The 22,725-nt window shown below is 37.6% G+C and overlaps 1 protein-coding gene across 3 annotated transcripts; it reads right to left on the bottom strand.

Moving 5' to 3' along the window:
• Positions 1–100: 100 nt before the first annotated feature.
• Positions 101–22,519, bottom strand: tspan18a (tetraspanin 18a). Of its 3 annotated transcripts, none has more exons than XM_043245877.1 (9): positions 22,314–22,519; positions 11,762–11,847; positions 3,282–3,377; positions 2,403–2,597; positions 1,805–1,879; positions 1,621–1,719; positions 1,382–1,543; positions 998–1,081; positions 101–758 (listed from the first exon to the last, which is right to left on the bottom strand). In XM_043245877.1, exons 2-9 carry the CDS (start codon positions 11,762–11,764, stop codon positions 711–713), a joined length of 762 nt encoding a protein of 253 aa, XP_043101812.1. In that variant the 5' UTR covers positions 11,765–11,847; positions 22,314–22,519; the 3' UTR covers positions 101–710. The 3 variants fall into 3 exon arrangements, with proteins under 3 accessions (XP_043101812.1, XP_043101813.1, XP_043101814.1); XM_043245878.1 differs by having other exon boundaries at positions 11,771–11,847; positions 22,314–22,518; XM_043245879.1 differs by lacking the exons at positions 11,762–11,847; positions 22,314–22,519 and adding an exon at positions 3,580–3,681.
• Between the last annotated feature and the right edge of the window lie 206 nt (positions 22,520–22,725).

Genomic DNA, 22,725 nt, shown 5'->3' with positions numbered 1-22,725 from the left:
CATAATTGTTTTATGTAGTATGTGATACAAAAAGTATGTTTTTCCTAAATGCTTAGATTTGCTATAATAATAATAATAACTGTAATAAAGGCCAGACATGTTTATTTTGAATTTCTTTTAATATCATTCAATGTCGTGTACAATAGATACAACACAAATACAACACAGTTTTGCTAAAATCACATAAAATATTCATGGTTGCAACTCACAAAACATTACTTTATAGAAGCTGTTGGCCTCTTGGATTTTATACAGAAACAAGCGCGCACACACACACACACACACACACACAAAATCAATCTTCTCTGTTTCACAGACACACACTCCCATTCACACAGTGTTTTTTTTTAAGCATGGCTCTGGAGCAGTGGTGAACAACCTACTGTAGATAAGAGGTAAAACCTTTTTTGTTACAAATCAGTCTTTTTGTCATCTATAAATATTCATCCAAATATCAGTGCAAGGTGTCCTCCATTCACTTTAAAGGACTGCCATAGATGCCAACCTTAATTTACCAATGATTTCACAAGTACCTCAAAGTCCCAGCTGTGAAGTACGATATATTTTTGGCAATTCTCAAATATTCCAACATGACAACATAGAGATGGCAAATATATAAGTGTTTTCTTCTTTTTCTCATTTAAAAATTTCTTCCATGCCATGCCATATTCTTCCTCCTCAAAATGTCCTTAATGTACAGCATGTGTGGATTACTGGATTCCCCTAAACAAACACATAGCGAACACCATGGCAAAAAGCTACCAGGAGAGAAAGGAAAAAAATATAGTTAAGCAGAGAGTTCAATGCAAACGCTGTTTTAAAATACTTCGTTCTACATGCATTTGAATACAATTACAAAAAGCAAAAGCCACTTCTACTCTCTCCGCTAGGTGGCGACCACAATCCACAGTTCCTCCAGAACTATTTCTCATAACATTGTACGAGCAAGATCTTCACATCATGACTTTATTATTAAAAAGCAAAATCATAACCTTACTTCAATAGTCAGCACCACAATAGCAAGAGCTCCAGCCATATAGATGTATGTCTCAAAATAGTCCACCACTGCTGAATAACAGCCCTGTTTCAAAGAAATGCACTATTTAATAGGACAAAATGTTTCAGTGGATATTGAATTTCTCATTTATTACTGATAGTAATGTAATTCCAAATTGGTTAGAATCATCACTAACAAAAGTGTATATATGACTCAGAAACTCTGAGTTATCACGTAGACAGGGTCGTGTAGGCCGCACTGTTCCTTCATTTCTTATTCATTTCCCTTGATTTTGGTGTTCGTTGTTTTTTTTTTTTACTTTGTTTTGTGATGCATTTCTTGTTGCATGTTCATTTACTAATTTGTACTAAACGTATTGCTGACCTTGTTACGGATTGGCATAATTCCCTTGAGACACTCGTCCTTGCTCATCATCAGATCGTTCCTCTGGCAACAGACCTCTGGCACTAGTCTGCTGGGGTTCATCCGCCTGAAGAGGCTCTGATCATCAAAGTCTTCAGCACTGTTCACCCCACAGCAATCAAACTATGAAGACACCAATAACCAGTTAAACCGCTTCAATGCAGTTATTGTGTTATATTTTGTGAAGTATGTTATCGTACCGTGGTCATAATGGCGTTCCACGTGGAGGTGAAGACATCAGTGCTATTGGTGCCTTGGTAATGTGTTTTCAGCTCCTTGGTGAAGTAATCTCTGGTGAGCTGTTGATCCACAGATAGACAGTAGTACCGAGAGCAGAGGTATATTACGTGTGGCTCGATCATATCCAGCTATAATAATACTCACATGCTCCCGGAAAATGAATGCCAGAATGGCCACCGCCAACTCCGCCAGGAATATGATGAGTATGAGCATGAAGAACTGTGGGAGAAAAAAAGATGTGAAGTACTTTAGATGTCTACATATGAACGGAAAGGAATTCGCAATATTAACACAATTCTGGCTGACAGCGATAAGCTAATAATTATTTTCACGTTATAGCCTATTTTGAAATGTGTATTATTCTGTTTATATAGTGATCTGAATCAAGTACTTCAGATGCCTAAACATGCAACAATGAAATGTTCTGAAGAACTGCACACATTGTTTTTTTGATGCTAAAATAGGGATGCGCAATATTAATATAATTCTGAATGATGCTGATAAGCCATTTATTATTTTAAAGCTACGGCTGATAAAAAATATATATAATAAATAAGACTCAAATCAAGACTCGAGACTGAAAATCAGAAAGTGTAGAGTAAAAACACTTTTTCTTAAAGATTATATTTAGTGTTATTAAGATTAAATTTTAAATGATCTAAGATGTACAAATGGAAGAAATGAGCATTTACAGGTAATATCCAAAATAAATGTGTATTTATGAAGTAATAAATTCCCATACAAACAGTAGAAGACATTTATTTTCTCGTATGGCTCCGCAGCAGCCCAGAAATCCCAGCAGGAACAGCATCCCGCCCATGATCAAAATTGCGTAGACTCCAGTAAACAGGAGCGGGTTGGCTGCCACAATCTCCCGGAAACCTGTCGGATCCACCAGCACCCAGATTCCCACCCCTAGAAGGAATGCACCTCCGAGCTAAAGGCGCAATATAAGCACAAAATATGATTTTATGAAATAGCCATACTGTTCATATCCACTCTGACTGATGCTCAGTTTTTCAGTGGAACAGCACATTTTCCCACAGCATTAGTATGGTAGAGGGTAATTCATGAGGCTGCTTAAAAAAAAATACTTTGAGGAACAAAGGAAGTGCAGTGTGGTTCATGAGCAAAACGAAGGCACGTTGGCACAAGATCAGTGAGGGGTTTTTTTCCATACCGTAACGTTAACATTCGTTCAAAGTGATGACTTGAATCACTGAGAATCTTTTGAACTAGTCTATCGTTAGGAAAGCAAGAGTCTGCACCTGCATATCATCAGGTTTTTAATATAATAAAGAAAACAGATATTTCCCACACCAAAGCAGAAAGAAACACAGCTATGTAAAACATTGGCCTGCACTTTTTAAAAAAACGAATGCTCTTTATCTGCAGTTATATGGTTCCATGAAGAACCTTCAATATTCATGGAATCTTTTCATTCTTTAAATTGTTTTTTTTTTAATAAAAAGTCTGAGGAACTCTTAAATGAAAGGTTGTATAAAAGGTTCTTTGCGGAGACCATAATGGTATGGCTGCCGTAAAACTCAAATTTGGAAGCTTTATGAGTGTAATTCTCTAGCGCCATTGAAGACAAAGTAAGAGGGAAAAAAACACTTACAAAAATAAAGAAGTTGAAGATGAACATGAGGTACTTGATGCAACTGAGACAGTCCCCCTCCATACTTGTGCCTCTTGCTGAAGCTTCTCCTTGCCCCTGAAGAAGCATCATAAGAAACAAAGAGAGCAGTTTCAAGAGAGATGCACAAGAGATGCGAACGTCACACGCTCCATTTAAAGGCAAGTCCATGAGTCAGCGTTGTCAGTGACTGGTGGGCTTTTGTGCTTCTAAGCTCATTCAGTGAGATCATTTTGTGAATTTGTCACTTAAATAATACACTGGCATTGACAAAACACACATTGACAGACATATTGTGTTCAGGCGCTCTAGATGAATAATGCCGCATTATGTATTTCAAAGAATGACTGGCAGCTCCTGTAATCATATGCCTGGAACTAAAACAGAATTCACAGCATTTTCTCTATAAAAACATCTCAAGTTCTCATGCATGTTATGCGTTGACTCGATGTTTGTGAGGGGAAATCTGCAGAAGGAGTATTGAAAGCGGGCAGCTTGGCTAAAAAAACACCATCAGGACTGCTGGAGCACATTTGCTCATCTTCACACCAGGAGCGATACTCAGCCGGCTAAACAAACATGTCCTTTCAGCACTCCAGACCGCAAGCTGTGTGCCCCAGTCTTTCTCTGAAATTCATCTAAGCTCTCTAGCTGTTTTTCTGCTTATGGATGCTCCAGGTGTTTTCGAACGATGTTCCATCACCTGTGCTCCTTTAATGATGCAAATTTCCTTTTCCTCTGCTACGAGACAATACAGGGTGCACGGTGTACAAAAACACTATTAGAGGGTGCTAATACAACATAATGAGTGGTCGAATTAGACTCCGGTTGCCCAAAATTAATGATCATTTTTAGCCTGTCCTGCATTTCTACTCAGTGCTCCCGCTTTTCAGCTTTGCGATAATAAAGAATATCTGTTCGCTGCTTTTTCCCGCATGTCTTTTTAGCGTAATAAGGTTGATGGTAAGTGCTCCCTCCGTGAAAAGCTAAAGTGTCCCTTGCTGACAATGCACTCTCAATAATTACAGGCCATTAGGGGAATTTAGGTTAATGATGGTACAGTTCTTCATTAGTGCATTGGGTCCAGAGCTCACCTCCCGCAGGTAGCTTTGACTTTGCTGCTGCCTCAAAACCTTGCACTTGGGATTAGGTGAAGCAGCAGTGCGTATAATAACAGACAGACTCTCGTATCTTCTGGTTTGCTATAACTGCCCAGTGTCTCAGATAGCCTTTTGCAGCTGTGGTCCCTGTAAAAATAGCTCCGAACAGCTGGCCGATTTCACGGGAGCTGGCGGTAGATGCCGTGGCGGCAAATAATTCCACCTCTCTTCTCACGGAACGGTTGTGGCATAATTCAATAATCCCCCCAGCCTGGTTTTTCCAAAGTAATTTCCTGTGCAACATTGCGAGTCAGTCAGGTGTTATAAGTGGCAGAATGGAGGGGACCTCGGGAGCCCTGCTAAACTCGGTTAACTCGCAGGTGGGTGAGCAATTTTATTTGTATGTGCGTGGAAAGGTGGGTGGTTGGCCGTATCAGTCTTCTTAGATTAAGACCACCAGCCTCAGAAGGTTTGAAGGATCAGCCCACAAGTCTCGACGCCATTATCACAGAGCCACAGCTGTCTTTTTTATCGAAGTCTTTAAACCTCATTACAACAATCCAGACACTCCAACAATGGACAAAGGGAGCTGCGTTACATAAATTAATGGACCGTGTACCATTTTTGTTTGTATTTTCTACTCTATTTAATTAATATACTTTTGTCAACAGTGCTGCTTTGCTTAAACATCATCTGAAGGCTCCAGACTGCATGCAAAATTCTGGACAACACTAATTTACAGAAGTAATTAAAATTCTTGTCAACATAGGAAAGAGTCATTTCGGTATCCTTCCGTGGAGTTATGCTATTTTACAACAAACATACCACAAACCACCGTGCCTGATTTGCGAACAATTTACTTGTTTCCACATTATGCTCAATCTTGAGCACAGCACAGCTTTGAAAGTATACTTAACCACAGGTGAGCATGGACACAACATTCAGCTCGTGCCTGCACTTTTGTACAGAAGTATGAATTATTCAGGGGGGCATTTTCCAAAAGTATAGCTAGCCAACTATGGCTGCAAGTTCTGATGTTACCAGCATAGCCCAACAATTTGGTGTTTTCGGGAATACATACTGTTTAGCGGTGCAAATTTGTATTTAGATGAAAATACAGCTCTTGAACCGAGAGTTTTAAATTGTGTATATGCTACGAAGTTACTGCATTTTCGAGAAACTCGAAATGAGTAAGTTAGTCTCTCCAACTATGGTAGTTAAGCATTATGTCATTGTTTGGGAAACCCCAGTACATTTTCACAATTCATGCAAAGGTTTGTTTATGCTCAACTAAATAATCAGTTTAAAATCGCATTGTTCAAGTTCATTGTTAGCTCAGTTTGTTGAACTTGATTTGAATGAAATTTTGATATGGGTTGAAAGAGGTGGTTCTTAATCTGATTCAAAGATGTCAGCGGCCATGTACAATTCCACAATGTTTTGTCAGTGGTGGAGACTGAATATTTGCTACGTATTTCCTAAAAAAGATTTTTTGATAGGCATGTGTCATCAAATCAAAAAGCCAGTTATGCTTGCAGTAGCTCTTGTAACTTGGTGCCTTTCTCTGTATCTGCATGTGGCAACTGACTTCGAAATAGATGTGATGCTAATGCATAATATGTGAATCTGATTGCAATGTTAAGGGCAAGACTATCAGTCTGAAACGAAACATGATTAAATTCAATCAGTCTGCCAATAATTAGCGCATCCAATCCTGTCTAATGAAATACAAATCATTTTCCAGATAAATCCTATTTAAAATGAGTCTGGATATGTTACTAGTAGATATGTTACTAAGATAAGATAATCACAGTCAAATTTTGTTGTAGTAAATCTTTGTTTGAGAGAATCTTTGTTGTTTCCTTTCCAGACCTCTTGAACTGCAGAGGGGAAAAACACTGCCCTCTCCGAGCAGTAGATGAGAGTCAATGACCGAGGAGATACTGGGGCAGGACTGAGCTATGATTCTGCATCCAGCTACAGAACACAACCGATCGCACACACCGCCTCTGACTCTTACAGAATAAATCAACCTGTCACAGCTGCCTGGAGGAATCGTAGCATGCACATGAAGTGTTTTCACACAGCTCTGGCAAAACATTGAATTCACGATGCACTCATCCGTCACGAGACAGCCTCCAACTGGGTGGTACAGCTCAGAGAGAGGCTGCACGGAGGATCTTCCCCATCCACTCCTCACACTCCGTGTAAACACTTGTTATAAGCTATTTGAGTGCGACATGAGGACATTGCTCTTCAAACCATCTGTGCATGTTTGTCTCAGATGACCTATGAGATCCAGCATTGGTGTACGATCTTTCCATCTGGTCGGTTTCTTCTGCTTGTGAATTACAAATTGCTTAACAAATAATAACATTAGGCAACATGTTTCCGATTGAATGATTACCATGTTTCCTAACTGAACACACTGGGAAGAACCGCACTTGAGTTAAAACTGCACTTAACTCTATTTTGGTAAAGGATGTCACACCTGCCGACTGCCTTTTCTGGAGTCTTGCTGTCTTTTGTTAGACGTATGTCATATTTACCTATTAAAAATTGAAAAGAGGTTTCAGACTAAAGGACTGCCTCTGACATTTCTCTCCGATTCCCTGTCATGAACTGAAACACCCATTTTGGCAGCAAATCAATCTGAAACTCAGTGAAATAAAAAGAGGAAACCCGTACAACCAACACACTACTGCTTGAATTAAGATGAAATGGTTAAGCATGTTTGCTGGCAGTATCAGCGAGAACTAACAAACATGGTTAAAAATATCTTTTGTCATAATTTACTCACTTTCAGTTCGTTCCTAAGCTTTATTTGAAGAAGATATTTTTAAAAGTGTTTCCGTGTTCCGTAGCACTCTAAATTATCTTGATCAAAACTTTGCTGAAAAACCTGATTGACACAATCTACTACAGCTTTCTGTCATCTGACTAAAAATATATACATTAAAGGCCTTTTATATTAAAAAAAAAAAAATTATAATTCTCTAGCAACAAAGAAATCAAGTTAATTATTGTATTGCATTCTGTGTTTTGCCGAAATACTGAACTAAAACAAAATTAGATAATCTTGCTGCCTATTATTATATTATTTGGTAGGGTGACCGCTTATAATTATATGCATTTTATGTAAGAAGTCTGCTATTTTTTCCTAAAGTTTTATTAAACATTATAAACACTTTTGACAGACATGCACTGACTACTATTAGGCTAATGTTTGCTATGACAGTAGCCAAAAGAAAAAGAAGCCATCTATGCTGCATTGTAAAAGACAGCCACTTAACAGATTTGCATTCTCCCAAGTGATATAAACCAGACAGCATGCTTTTAACTTTTCTCTCTATTTTGCATGCAGTAACACAAAGAGAGAGATGAGTCAAAGTTAAAGCCTTATTTCAAAGGTTCCGCACTTTTTTAGACAAAACCCATCAACAAGTTTACTTTGTTCATGATGATGAAAAGGAGGTGGAAATGACAAAACAGAAAGAACACAATAAATACTTTGCTACATAATGATCAGACTCTAACATTAACAAGCCACATTAAAAGGCACACTCTTTGTCAAAACCGTATCTAGTCCTTTTGACGCAACCAAGTTGATATTTTTGGCATGCATTCCTGAACTGAGGCTGACCTAGTAAAGAATGCATTTTACCCCTGGGGAGTTTTTTCTTTCTCCTCCCGCTCTTCTTATCCAAGCCCCTAAACGGAGGTCAAATGGCTATTGCGTTTACCTTTGATGATAAGTCACTGCACCAAATATCTTTAAATGAATGGCATGGCATATTAAATACTATACAAACCTAATTTATTTTTCCTCTTGTGGGTTTCAAGTGATGCGAAAGAGAAAAAAAAATGTTGTGGTGGAGGGTTGGGGAACGATCCATATTAAAGAGCAGAAGTCAATGGCTGCTGTGCGAGGTGAGCTGAATGCTAAGCAGACACGTAAAGTGAATTTATGGGACTTGCCTCTCCTCTTTAGACAGTTCCTGAAGCCCTTGGGAAACGGCTGTATCTGAGTTGCCATCTCATGTGGCATCAGAACATACATCATAACCACCGTATTAATGAACCGCGCTCTGGTGCGCAACCAGTCAGTCAATGAATGCTACTCTGTTTCTCAAAGGACTATATTAAGCTAAAGGGCATCACTAAAAGGAAATGATTTAGAGCACAAAAAAAGAGGGGTTGCTTTCCATGTGAAAGCATGATTAGAAAGATACAACACAAAAAAATGCTAATGCATTACTGTACAAGTAGTTAATTTCAGAGCATGCACCAGTAAACATTGCTATTATTTATGGCCTACCCTTCGCAGTCCGATGCTTTCAATCATTCACAGTCTCTGCATTCTAAAGCACGCTGTATCTGAGGATGATGCTTCTGAAGAGAGATGGCTGTGTATCTAATTATGTCAGCACCTCAATCTACCCAAGAGAGAAGCATGCACCATCGCTAAAGCCAATCAATGCATTTAGGCTACGAATTGATCTGTTGATTAGTTGCTGCACCAATATTCTCACCGCCTTTTCTTCGGAGATAAAGCTCATCATTTCTCAAGGTTCATGCAGAGTACTCTACTTAGCTCAGACTATTAATCACCTATATTTTGACTGTTAATCACCTGCTATGTACTTCGAGTTGTATTGTAACAGAAGTAGTGACGGAAAAAAATATCGCATAATAAAATGCATTTGGAAAACAGATGCAGTGAATTAATAATTAATGCTAACTTTAACTGTTTAACTACTTTCGAATTTTGGAATGACTTCTTAAGCCGTCAGGTATGAGATGTTTCATCCACCACGTTCCCATTGGTATTCAGGAGCTGTTGATCCTCGCAAAATGCTACGACCTTCAAATGATGTGTTTTGACACAGACGGAAGGTCAGACAGACAAAACCGCATCTTTTAAGAAAGTGCAGACACTGACCCTAAAATACATAAGAGGTCTTTGTAGTGGTCGGTCCGTTTAGCAGACGCCCACAGCGCTTGAGAGACAAGATATTTCAGGACAAAGCAAATCAAATCTAACAGGTAAACAAAAATGATCTCACCTGCCAGAGAATCATCTAACCTGGATTTAGAAAACATGATAAATACATGCAAAAGTGTCATTAGAGAAGTTAATATCAGTCAGTGGATTGCTAAATAAATATTAGTACAGAAACAAATATTCATATTTCTAAATTAGACTCTTAATGGTGGTTGACCACTAAAATTAGCGGTTAATAGTGCTAAAAACCAAGCTGCCAATAAAGTAATTATAAAATAAATCTGAAAAACAGGAAGATTTTTGTTAGGCAAAAATCAAATAATTATATATCTCACAAAAACAAGTCATATTTTGTTGTAATTTAACTACATTATAAATGATGTAGTGTGCTCTCTCTCAATCTTTTTGAGACCAATTTGTCCAAAAATCCTCACTATGACAACAGAGAGAATAACAATCCTGAAAACCACGCAAAAATGAAAGTACATGATCATTAACATCTACTAGATGTTCCCATAATGTTCCCAGTTCTAATTATTCTAAAAAGAAAAGAGGCTGTTATAGTGTTGGAGGGCAACTGAGGGCTACCTTCTAAACGATAGATACTACACTGTGTTTTTCTCGTTCTCCAGATAATCTGAAAGTAAGACATCTAGTACTTTAAGGACATGCTGAGGATGATACAAACATGTGCGCGGGACTGGGTGGGTGTCTGGTTCCATTGAAAACAACAGAATTTCAGGTTCATATTCACAAATGTTTGCAGTTTAATAAACTTTGATATTGCCAGACACTCTTGGAAATGCAATCTAAAAAATACAAGCTTTCAGTAATGAAAAGCATGAAAACGATGAAAAACTTTACCATTAGCTAAACTGAATGTCTGTTAACACCCTGCTGAGATAAGGTTTGACAGACTAAGGGAGCCAGAAAAAAAACAGAGCAAAGCCGGAGAGAGAAGCATTGATTCAAAAAAAAAAAAAAAAAAAAAAAAAAAGATTAGGAAACAGCCAGCAGGAAACTTTCTCGCACAAATACTTTACTCTTCCGCTTTAAATACTGACAATAACATGAATGAAGCAATGCAGCACAGTGTTAAAACACTGTTATGAGAAAGTTTAGGATACTGGTGTTCAGGCTGCTACAAAGGAAGGAAGAGGAAAGAACTAGAAAAGAACTAGAAGTGTTAACAATGAAAAAAGGACATTTTATGGCATTCAAATGCAGAGATTAAATTTACCCTTGTTCTTCTCATACATTCTCAATTTAGTAATAAGCCACGATGTACTAGCATGAAAACAAGATATTTGAAGTTGCTGATAGTGGAAACCCTGGCAGCCTCCATTAAAAACGTCTTTTCAGATTGCTCAGAACTAGACACTTATAGTACTTTCAAATTGAAAGTCCTCTGTTCTCTTTTAGCTGTAATTTTCTTTTTCGAAACTTCAGGACTGCCACTTATGTATATAATAGGAAAAAATTCCATGCAAAACCTTCAGTTACTAAAACATCTTAGCCCTGTAAAGCCGGAGACAATAATAGTCCGATACAAAACATTTTTTTAAATGAAAGTTTATTGGATATGTAAACAAAATGTTTTATACTGTGCGTTTTGATTATATTTGATACACCTGCATTTATTTTTTATATAGTCTGTTACATGAACATACGAAACTCAAGAAAAAAACACCTCAGTTTTACATAGAAGCCCAAATTAAGCTGACTAAAAAGGTCTAAACTACCCATTTACAGATGATTGAAACAGCAATGTTTTGGTTATGTTGATAATTTAGTGGCCAGAATTTGTGCAGGACCCCTCATCATATAGTCAAAATATACATTTAAAATGCTATGATGAGCATAATAATAAGATTGTCCAACAGCCAAATGAGTTTCAATCCTTCTGCTCCAGCAACCTGTTACTCACATAAAATGATTGCACTTAGAAAACAACAATGACCCAATCAATTCCCAAAATCAAAGTGTTTGAAAAGCCCTTACACTAGAATATAGTTCACAAAAATATAATCACAATTTCATGCCAACTTTAAATGATTAAGAGGAGCATTTACCATTATACTGTCAATGTGTCTTCACAAGCATTAGAGACAAACTATTGATTCTTTCAAGAAACTGTTAAAGGAGAAGGAAAGTGTAGTAAATTATACTGGGGAGCACTGTGAAGACAGGACGATGAGGTTTGATTCTAAAACATGATTCTATAGATGGAAGGTTGTTCATACACAAACAGCCAGCATTCCCAAATTTAAATGTGAGGTCAAATTTAAGGATCAACTGAATGTTAATTTGCATGCTGACCTTAGTGACAAGAGCCAAATGATCAAAATTCACCATACCATATGTACCTGTAAATGTCTCTCCCTTCCAGCTGATGGTGAGCGTGATGCTTTTCGGAAATCTGCTTCACACTTCTTCTCTGAGGCTGTGGATAAATGTGCAGAAAACGAAGAAATCATTATTTCATACGTTACTTATAAATGTCACAAAATGCTGTCATTGAGACCCTTATACTCGGCTCTCTTTAAAGCTTGCAACCATCTTACTATTACTATTCATGTATGCTTCTGGTGCTCCGAGTGGGAGCGGATAAGGTCCCTTCTGCAATAACGAGAGCATCCAACTAAGACAAAGGCCTCATGCTTATATAATCTGACCAGTGACCTTGAGACCATTGGTGGCTATTATGAACAACGTCTTCACTCACACAAAAAAAAAAAAAAAAAGAATTTCTCCAGAGGCCCTGACAAGCAGTTTATTCAGATTAACCTTCAATCTCAAGGATGCTTCACATGCACAATTCTTCAGAGAACCAGAATATCATTAACACACTGATTTTCAACCAAGAGGCCACACAACTGAAACAACATAAGGCACTTGTGTCCAGAGTACTTAATGCACTGTGTAGAAAATTCTTTGTCAACCTGTACCCTCAGAGCGCAAAGCATCAAGAGCAGATTAGCCATGGTGGGGAGTTCGTATAGGGCATGCTGCTAAGGGACTGAAACGTTCATCTGTTTCCATGGAAACAAACAGAGAGGAAAATGGAGTACCAATAAAATGTCGCAGGATACTGTCTGAGGTGCACAGAGCCAACCAGATCACATCAAAGTGTTACATTGAAATGCTCAGGAGAACCAGAACAAGTAGGCAAAGGCAAAGCTTTTAATTAATAACATTAATATCTATCTATCTATAAAAATCTATCTCTTCTGTTTGAAAAATCTTATTTAAAAAAAAAAGACGACAGAATCCATATGAATTTTTATGTTAAAAAAACATCACATTTTACCAACTAATTCATGAGTGCAGTTTCCTGAAAAGGTTGACATTTTGAACAAAATTTCGAAACCACACAATTTCCCGAACGTTCATTTTGCTTCCCCATCCATATTGATCTTTGCCTGTAGTAAGTTTCCAGCTGTTGCGCAGCAGAGTTACATCCACCAGGAGCCGTTGATTTCTGCGGGCTCCACAGCCTGCCATGCTTCACAAACTGTGAGAAATGATGATTGAGAAAGAGCGGCATATTAACTTTACCATGGCTGGAGCGCTGTGTGATGACTAACTCATCACGGTTGAGATAAACAAACCAGCAGTCATTACCAAGACTTGTTTCCAGCTGTCATAAGGGCTTCAATGGTAATTCAAAGTGTAATAAAAGTGAATCTGACTGTTTTGATTCAGTTCAATTAGGCAGAAAACATGCCGGCAGTTCAGCAGAGGAATGTTAGTTTTTTTGTTGTAGGACACATTTGCCCAAGAATTCAACTATTATATAATATGTACACTACACATGTATTAAATATAACATTGAATGTAATGCAATTGTATGGGTCATATAATTATTTTATTTAGTGAATAATAAAATCTTATATAATACATTATCTTTTAAAATACTAATTTATACATACTGGAAGCACTGATGTCACTAACTGTGCGTGTGAACTGAATGTATTGTGGTTTGATTTATAAAAATAACTTATTTAAAAGAGATTAGCACTGTGCTGATGTATTCTGTACTGTTCAGAGAAAAGCAGCAAATATATTTTCAAAAATATGAGTACTAATATAAGTGTGTGGTATTCCTTTTAAAAAATAGGTGCTGTTTAGATTGTTTGTGGAATATATGACCTGTCACACCTCATGACAGATTCAGGCTATGGCCTAGAACAATGTGACAAAGAGAGCAAACTGTTAATGGCTGCATGGAGCTTGTCGACAGCAAATATCAACTTCACAGAAGAAAGGCAAATCATTATTGTGCAGCAGAAAGGACCAGCGTTAATTTAATATCATTTATATTTATAGTATTTTAATTAGCCTTTTATTATTTATTATTATTATTAATTTTAGTTTGTTTTAGTAATTTTATATGCTTTTTTTACATTTTTCTCTACAGCTTTTCAGTTTTAGTACTTTCAGCTTAAGCAATATTTCAGAGTTTAAGTGTCGCGTTTAATATTTATATTTTGCTTCAGCTCTATTTAATTAGCCCAAACATTTTTTTTTTCAGTAGTTTATAAGCAGCCTACCCATCAGTACATTGAAACTATGGGCACTGGGAATTGAATCATGTGCTTTGCACTCCACTTCCATGCCTTTCAACATCATTTGATAGAGCCATCTAAGACACTCTTCCATCTGAACACTCTTCTGCGAGGCTGTTTGCACTGAATATCCACAGTTTAAATAAGGCCTCCCTAAGGTTTGGCAGGAAACCGGCTGTAAAAAAGATGAGTACCACAATTGCGCCATACTACTCGTAAGGATTCCTTTCCCTTTGTCCCTTTGTGCAATACATGGTAAAAATGCATATCAGGCTTTGAAAAAGCTCCATTTCTGCTGTTTCAGATGACAGGTATCAGAGAAAACCTTAGGCATGAAAGAGTAGCACTGAAGGCCAAAGTCTATACCCCAAGGACACAATTATATTCAGTACACCTTCAAAGTACATGGCAAAAACACTGAGCAGCCTGGCTTCTCTCACGGTCTCTGGAGTCTATTCCAGTATGGCAGAGGCAAAGGGAATCAATCATGACCCATATCCATCCGCTTGCTGTGCACAACTCAGGCTACTATACAGTATCTGGAGTCCCATACACAACTGAAGCTCACTGTTTGAGAAGTACTCCTGGCAGGACACAGAATCAGGCCATGAAACATTTGTCCAGCTTTGCTGTCGGAAGTTCACTCTTTTTATGTCATTATTATTGGTGTAGACATACCTTTTGATCGTTTTCTTCAAAACAAACCTAGATTGAAAGGCTGATACATTATTTATACCTAGTTTCTTAGACATTTAGCCTTTGATGACCCAATATATCTTCTCTTCATCCCCTACAATGCGCTTTACATTCACTAAATGTAGCACATTAACAATCAATGATCCACTGATCTCCAGTATCTACTCAACAGCATTTGATCAAATAACACACATGCAGCTACGATTAGGTGTATCGGTCTCTCGGACGTTTCAGTAACAACGACTGGCTCAACAATTCCTTTAGCATGAAGTCATTGGGTAACGGTTCAGTGTGGGTGGTGCGCTAGCATAAAAGACACTTAGAAACATCATCCAGGGATTGACTAGACGTACAAAGCACCAAGACTTTTCCCATATGGGGCGGTCGACTTAAGAGCCAGCTGTTGAAATCAATTTATGTAAATATACAAAGATTTCAAGAGAGAAAACGTTGCAACATTTTCTAGCTGGCCTATTTACAGTGCAGTTACAATAGTCTCCCTCGTCGAAATACACCAACTAGTGTGGCACATGTAATTGAATTATTTCTAATCTTAATCCAATTATTCACTAAATAACACAATATGGAGTCAAAATATGGCCATTAAAACCAAAAGGCTGTGTTTTTTAATTAGCTGTAATTAGCAATGTTTCAATGTTAGCAATGTTAATTAATCTGATAAAAAGCCAACATTTATTCTGTAATTTAAAAAAACTGCCTGTTTTTATGTTACAGAAAAAATGAAAACTAAAGGCTATGCAACCAAACATGCTTAAATGCAGTTTATATGCTATGTAATATGCGGAAGTAAATAAATTGAGTTTTTAATTATAATTGTTGCATTCTAAATGATATTATAAATTAAATTATAAATTGTCACTTGACAGCTTATTTCAGTAAATTAGAAAAGATGGCGGACAAACTAAAGCACAAAATATAATTGACAAAAATGAAACTCACACATTCATTCCTCGACGTTTCTTTGTCCTGTCAGAAACTTCTTACTTTCATATCCCATTTCTAGTTATAATCCCATTACAATTACTGTTCTCATAAAATATCAACCGATAATTTCCAAGTATTATAGACCTCTTCAGCCCAGACATTTTTCACATTTACTACACTGAATTCAGAAGAAAATCATTCAGCAGAATGACTATAAGCATTGTAAAATGTGCAAAATGGACAGTAACATTGCATTCCTATTGAGTATTCTCATTCAGTATTATCTAATGGGAAGAAAATCTAAATCAAACTGAATCTTTTCTCTACACCTGTACGTATTTAAACCAGCACTTAAATACCTATAATCACCTGGTTGCTTATCACAACTACAGCGTTTTCATTTTCCTTATACTGTATGCATTCAAAGTGCAGGATAATTTTCCTACGCTGACACTGTAGATATTTACATGCATATTACGTTTATATCATGAGGGGTAACACATAAATGCTCAGAGGTTGCAGAACAGCTCAGAAGCAGAAAAAGAATAAAAAGCCTGTCATTCACAGACTTTTCATTTTCTGTTTGGAGCTCGGGTGATTCAAAGACGAAAGACTGAACTAGCAACCATGAGACACCTGGAAAGTCAAGGAGGCAATACCTAAAGGGAAAAAGTGTAGGCGCAGACTCTCCGACTTATTTACTGCATGGCCAGATTTCTTCCCAACATTTCATTGTTTGAGATGTTCAAACTTCCTAAGGGAGTAAGAGTGATTTATTACTGCACTGGTCGAAAACAGCAGCTTTAACTTCAGTTCTCACAGCCTCTCAGCAAACGGCATCTACCCTCTGGGAGAGAGCTCGTGCCACCTCATGAATGCAAATTCCAAACATTAGATTAGGTACGTAATTGAAGGTCGCAGTACCATAAAAATCAATAATCATCATCGCAGTGAATGTACAACTATGACTGAAATTGCACCTCAGCAATTTCTTGTCTAATATCGTTTGGTCTGCGTACTGTGTGTTCGAGCCAAGTTGAATTTCTAAGGTGAACGCATCCCTCACAACAATCAAGCCATCTGGGCACAATAATCATTACAAAGAGTCTCTCTTCACCAACACGAAACTCAGCTTCTATTAAAACACAGTAGGACACGGTGAACAGCAGTAAAGCAGCATGTCTAATGAAATGTGGAGAGCAGTTCCTCACCCCTAATCCTCTTCTTTCTGCTTTTATTTCAAGCATATAGAGTTCGGTTGTGCCTAAACATCACTTTAGTCCACAAGGGGTGTCAGATTAAACAAAATTTTCACTGAAGGGTTATACAAGATGGCTATGCATACAGAGAACATTGCTGTAAAAACAAAAGCAAGTGCAGATATACAGAAAAAAAGAAGAGAGAGATGAAACATGTGAGGATGAAATATTCTTGTGGGATAATGTGAGTCCTGCCATTTTAAAAATTCCAGGTTACATAAAAATGGACAATTGTGGAGGACAAATTACTGAGCTAGTGCAGAGGTTTGTGGAGAGACTGATGACAGGTAAAGGTGAAGTACGCACTTTTTTGTACAGAAACACAAAACCGTAATAAAGTTTTTATTCAATCTGAAAACCAAACCCAAAAAATAAGGAAACTGAACAACTTTTACATATTGGTTCTCTAGTATAATTTTCATTCGTAATGATTTCTGCCAAAATAACACTAGCAACTCAATGTTAATTGTATATGAAAGCTTGCCTAAATGTAATTTTAGTGTAATTTTTAGTGTAATTTTCTTCTTTTTTTCAGTCATAGTGCTTTTTAGACAAAGGAGAGTGGAATTTTAACATTTTGATTACCCATAACAAATATAATCATCCAAACTTTAAATACCAATGTACTTCATCCGAAGTGTTGAGTGCTGAATCAAAATGCCCATCACACAATCCTATTCTCAATGATGAAAAACTACAACTAAAATACAATATATGGCACAGTTTATGAATGGCAATCACATTACCGATTCCACTGGAAGACTGGGGTTTGATGATGAAAAACAGACTGCATTTGTGAAACGTGTAATGGTTTTGTAAATTTAATTATCACAGAAAAATGCAAGAGCTTTGTGGTTTACAGGTACTGAGATTAACACCGGATCAGTTCTATAACAAGAGAGCACACAGAGAGCTTGTGAGCTTCCTCCACCTGCTAAGAGTCTCAGTACATTCACCTTCATGTTAACGGAAAAAAGCCTGTTCTTAATGTCTCTAGGGATTTAAAAGTTAACTTGTCTTTCAATACAATGTAAGCAACAGTCTAAACATTTATGCAACCAAATAATCTGAAAGCAAACATGAGTCTCTATTATAGTTGTCAAGGTAACCACAGAGACCAGATAAGGTCCAGTCAAAGCCGAGGAAAACTGGGACAGGAAAACTAAAACTGTTCAATTATTCTCCATCCGGTTCTGTTGAGACTGAATACAAGACAAAGCAACATTCATAGCCATTAACACAACAGTGCAGAACCCAAAAAACACCCTCCTTTTATGAATTTCCACACACATCCAGGCTGGAACACGTGCATCCCATGATAGCGACTAGCATCCAAAACACAGGCTGATTCTTTGTTAATAAAAAATCTCTTTGGTAACAATCTTTTCATCTTTAGTTTGCTTACTAGCTTGTAGGCTTGCAAATGTGATTCCAGGTTAATTACTTCTAAACTTTGGGAGAAGTATGTTGATGTACAAAACTCATTTCACTTGGAAATTAATTTTGTGCGTAGCAAAAAAGGTCTGTCAAAGAAAACAATTAGGGAGGGATATTATTCGTAGCTTACTGATAGTACACACTAAATATCCTGCTGTATCAAAGCAGTTTTGACAGAAGGCTTTCTAGCACCACCTGGCCATTGTTCAATATGCTGCAGACGTTGACAAGAAAGCCTGCAATCATAACAATGACTTCAGAATGTGTAGTTCGTGGTAATTTTTTCTTGTCATGAAACAAGCATTTTAGCTTAGCCGTATTTGTTTTAGCAGATTTGAGCATGATAGATACATTCAGAGAGTAGGCTATAGTTTAGCTATGCTGTTTTCTATTCTATAATTTCTGTAATAATATAAATGTAAGCATGTATGCAAAATACACTTGCATTATGCATACAGATCTGGAACCAAAGTAACACCTGAATGCAGTCTGACACTCCCCTGATCAGTTCCCCTGCTAAGCCACAAGAGAAAGCAACAAGGCTTTGACTGCGGCTGAAAAACAGGAACAGATGGGACTTCTGCGTGTCCCTGGACATTTCACCGTGACTCCCTACAAAGACACCGATCTACACATATATGCAGCGTGGAATGACAGAACTGCCTCATTGTGAAATTACATTTTGTTTCCTCTCTTTTCCTTCCTAATTAGCCAATGCACTGCATGGTGCAGGTCCCTGACTCGCATCAGAAAGTAAAAAATGAACACAGACACCTGTGAGCTTTATCCACATTCTCAACCGCATACGGATGCTTCAAAAGCTTTTCAGATGGGCCCGAGAGAGGCCTCAATCCATGGCCCCAGCCTTTACAAGCTGAAATCTGAGGATCTCCTGGGTCGCCATTGATCACGCCGGTGGAAGGAACATCACAAATGCTCACAGGTGGAGCCCCGGACAAAGAAACTCTTTACTGGAGATGATGACTGGTGGTAGCGCACAGCTCTGACTTGTTGCATAGTTTAGGGTTGTGCAATTAAGAATGCTTTCTAAAATAAAATTCAATTCCTGAATTGGAATTGAAGATAGCAAACACAATGCAGAATTGCTATTCATATTTGAATCTAAGGAGTGGTATTGCAGTTACTGACAGGTAACAAGTGCAGGTTAAAACTAAAAAGATTGTTTTGAAAACTTTTCAACATTGTTTTAGTGTTTAGTTTATTTGAAATGACGTCTATCGAAATTAGCTAATTTCTTCATTTACATATATACTTTACATGTATACTAAGTAGCATGGGTTTGAATATTAAGCAGAGATCATGTTTTATGAAGATATTTTGTAAATGTCTTACTGTAAATATATCAAAACCTATTTTTTGATAAGGACCATTTTTAAAGGCTATTTTCTCATTATTTAGGTATTTTGATTCTCAGATCCTGCACACTCACCCTTATTTTGTTCCAGACCCGCATGACTTAAAAAACTTTCTTCTGTGAAACACAATATGGGACTTAGCTTTCATTGTACAGAATAATGTAACGTAATTAAGCAGATGATGATTGAAGTTCTTCAAGTCATTCAAGCTAAGAAAATGACAGATTGTCCCATTAAGTAAAAACAAGAGCATAATCTAACACATAAAAGGACTTTTAACTTTTTTAAGGAGTTGTTGAGAGAGATAGATCATGTGGGGCAATTTGGGTAACTTCAGTTCTTCATTTAGGACATTAAAGAAGAAAATAACATTCTGCAGACTTTGCATATTTGTACATTTAAATGAACCACCATTTTTCATACGTTTTTCCAATTTTTTTCTATTCTATGTTTTTCATACGACATTTAACCATAATTATACAGATGTAGATAGCTAGCATTAACAGAAAATAAACGAACATAAGACATAGGCATTATATTCTGTAACTTGTGTACTGATACACTGATTTACTCGAGTCACTCAAGTGCTACACCTTTGGCGTGGTTCTGCTCTTCCTCGCCCCCTGCCAGCCACAAAGCCTGACCAAATCCAGGTTGTATAATTGATTTAAACTGTCTGAGCCTGTTTTAAAGAGCCATTGTTTCTGATGGAGATAAGGGAAATTGGTTTTATGCTGTAAACAGAAAATACAGAGTGAGAAAAGTCTGTTGGCGCGTCAACCCTTCCACACCCTTCTTTCTCTTCACCCAGTAAATGCATTTAATCAGTTTAATCACTGAAGGGGAATCAGGTCCTGACTGAGCTTCCCTTCTTCTCTCTTTCAGACACTTTTCTAATCCCGCTGCCTCCAAATCGGCCCCTCACCTGCCAATCAGCTCCTCCCCAGTGCGACTGCTTCTTTTAAGTGGCTTTGCCTGTCTTAACTAAAGCCAGAGGATGAATAGCAATAGACATCAGAGGATGACGGCTCCGGCTGCTTTAAAAGGGATTTTTCCTGACATCTATCTTAAGTTTAAATGGCCGGTCGATTTCTGGAAGGAGGGATTTGTGACAGAAGTGCTGTGAATGACAACATATTGAACATGTGTCTGAGAATTTGTTGAATGGGTTGAGCAAAAACGAGACATCAGGTAAAGCGCGGCAAACAACGACTGATTATCATTTAAGCAAAATCTATTTTTTGTGATAATCACTGGATGACACATTTAAAAAAAAACACTACCTTAAAACGTTAGAGAACATGGGACAGAAGCTTTTGGTGTAAAAGCCTCTTAAAACTGTTCTGATGGATTCTGATCATTGCCATACTAAAGTTAAAGCCTGAATTTTAAACACAATCCTGTGGCAATCCCTGACACTTTGCCTTATTGGTTGCTAATTCATTTCAATTTGTACAATCATATTAGTACATTAACATATGATCTTCTCATGCCCCAGTGACGATTATGTTTATGGGGCTGGCCTTCACGCTTACCTTTTTACTAAAAATCATACAAAAGATTATACGAAATCGAATGTTTTCCTGAGCAAACGAATTGGAATATTTCATAGTGGTCTAACTCTAGATGTGCTGCACAGTTATGAAATCACAAAACTTCCAATTTTAGTTCAAGTTAGACATTTATGGTCAATAGCCGGTCCAAGATGATCAGGTGGACTACCATCTGGTGGGAAAACGACCAGGAAATCCTGATCAAACTGGTTAGGATTGAAAACCTCGCACCAACAAACCAACACGTTCCACAAAATCACACTGACTATCTTTTTCTGATTATTTTCACTTGCTGTATTTTTGTACTACTGAAGTTACAGCAAACAAGCCCACCCCCTTATTTTGCTTATGATCACTTTACCTGAAAATTACAGTACAACTGGCAGTGGGAATAGTATGAAAAGGCAAAAATGAGAAAAATGTCTGGCTTGAATTCAAAAGCACAATCCCACGGAACATGTGTGAGGTTTGGCATCGGCCAAATGGGATTACACAAGTTAACCAAAGCAAAAGTAAAAACCCTTGGCTCCCGTTATGACTGCTATTTCAGCCACAAACATAGACTTCCTTCCAACTAACAAAACAGTCCTCGTCTTCAAAACATATTGCAAATGACTTGGGTTACACCCAAAAATCACGTGACGTCTCCCACCTTGTTCTAGCGTTAATTACCTCACGATCAAACCTGTAAACAATCATGAATTAAGAAACACTCCATCTCCAAGAAACCGAAGCCCAATCCATAGGCGTATAAGGACATGTGAAATACTCGTATCATTATATTTTAGTCATTAATTTAAACTAAAATAAAAGTTAATAGTAACTGCTTTCTTCGGACAGTTTCTATTACAGAATTACAGTCGAATTTAAAAGATGTATGTAAAGGGTAGCCAAAACAACTTTAAAAATAACTACCTAAATAAAACACGGTGTTGTTTTTTTCGAATGCATCCTGTGATATGTCGTCTCAAAACATGCCCATGTCCGCTAAGAAACTTTCAGATCTTCAGAAATACACACGCGTCTCCACAGTTATCGGCGTACAGTGATGTTGTCTGTGGTATTAAACACCTACCGTGTTTTTATATATATATATCCTCGCGTTTAAGTGCAGGCGAACTTAACGAGAACTCCGTTATCCAAGAGGACGAAAACGACCTTAGGATTCCTTCAACTGCTGTGTGAATCTTTCGCCCCGTCTATTCATTCCTCTCGACAGCAGTGAATCATTCAGCGACACTGACTCCGCTCAACACTTCTCTGTGCTGCTCGCTGTGTGATTCTGCTCAGCCACACATTGGCCAGGGGCGGCTACTAGACCTTCACGCCTCCTGTCGTTAATACTTCATATTCCACATAATGTTGACGAATTGTCCTGTAAATCAGACAAAATGTGTGTGTGTGTGTGTGTGTGTGTGTGTGTGTGTGTGTGTGTGTGTGTGTGTGTAGATATAGATATATATATAGATAGATATATATACTACATC

Source organism: Puntigrus tetrazona, chromosome 7 (genome assembly GCF_018831695.1).
Source record: "Puntigrus tetrazona isolate hp1 chromosome 7, ASM1883169v1, whole genome shotgun sequence".
NCBI lineage: Eukaryota > Metazoa > Chordata > Actinopteri > Cypriniformes > Cyprinidae > Puntigrus > Puntigrus tetrazona.
Note: the sequence above shows the minus strand (reverse complement) of the source record. Positions and strands in the feature narration are given on the sequence as shown.

What these genes read in the sequence shown, in the direction of transcription:
- tspan18a (XM_043245879.1), bottom strand. Translation starts at nt 3,666, where the DNA reads ATGATTACAGGAGCTGCCAGTCATTCTTTGAAATACATAATGCGGCAT. An exon ending in AACACAATATGTCTGTCAAT is followed by an intron (nt 3,378 to 3,579) that starts GTGTGTTTTGTC and finishes ATGCTTCTTCAG; the next exon opens with GGGCAAGGAGAAGCTTCAGC. An exon ending in CATTCATTTTCCGGGAGCAT is followed by an intron (nt 1,720 to 1,804) that starts GTGAGTATTATT and finishes GTGGATCAACAG; the next exon opens with CTCACCAGAGATTACTTCAC.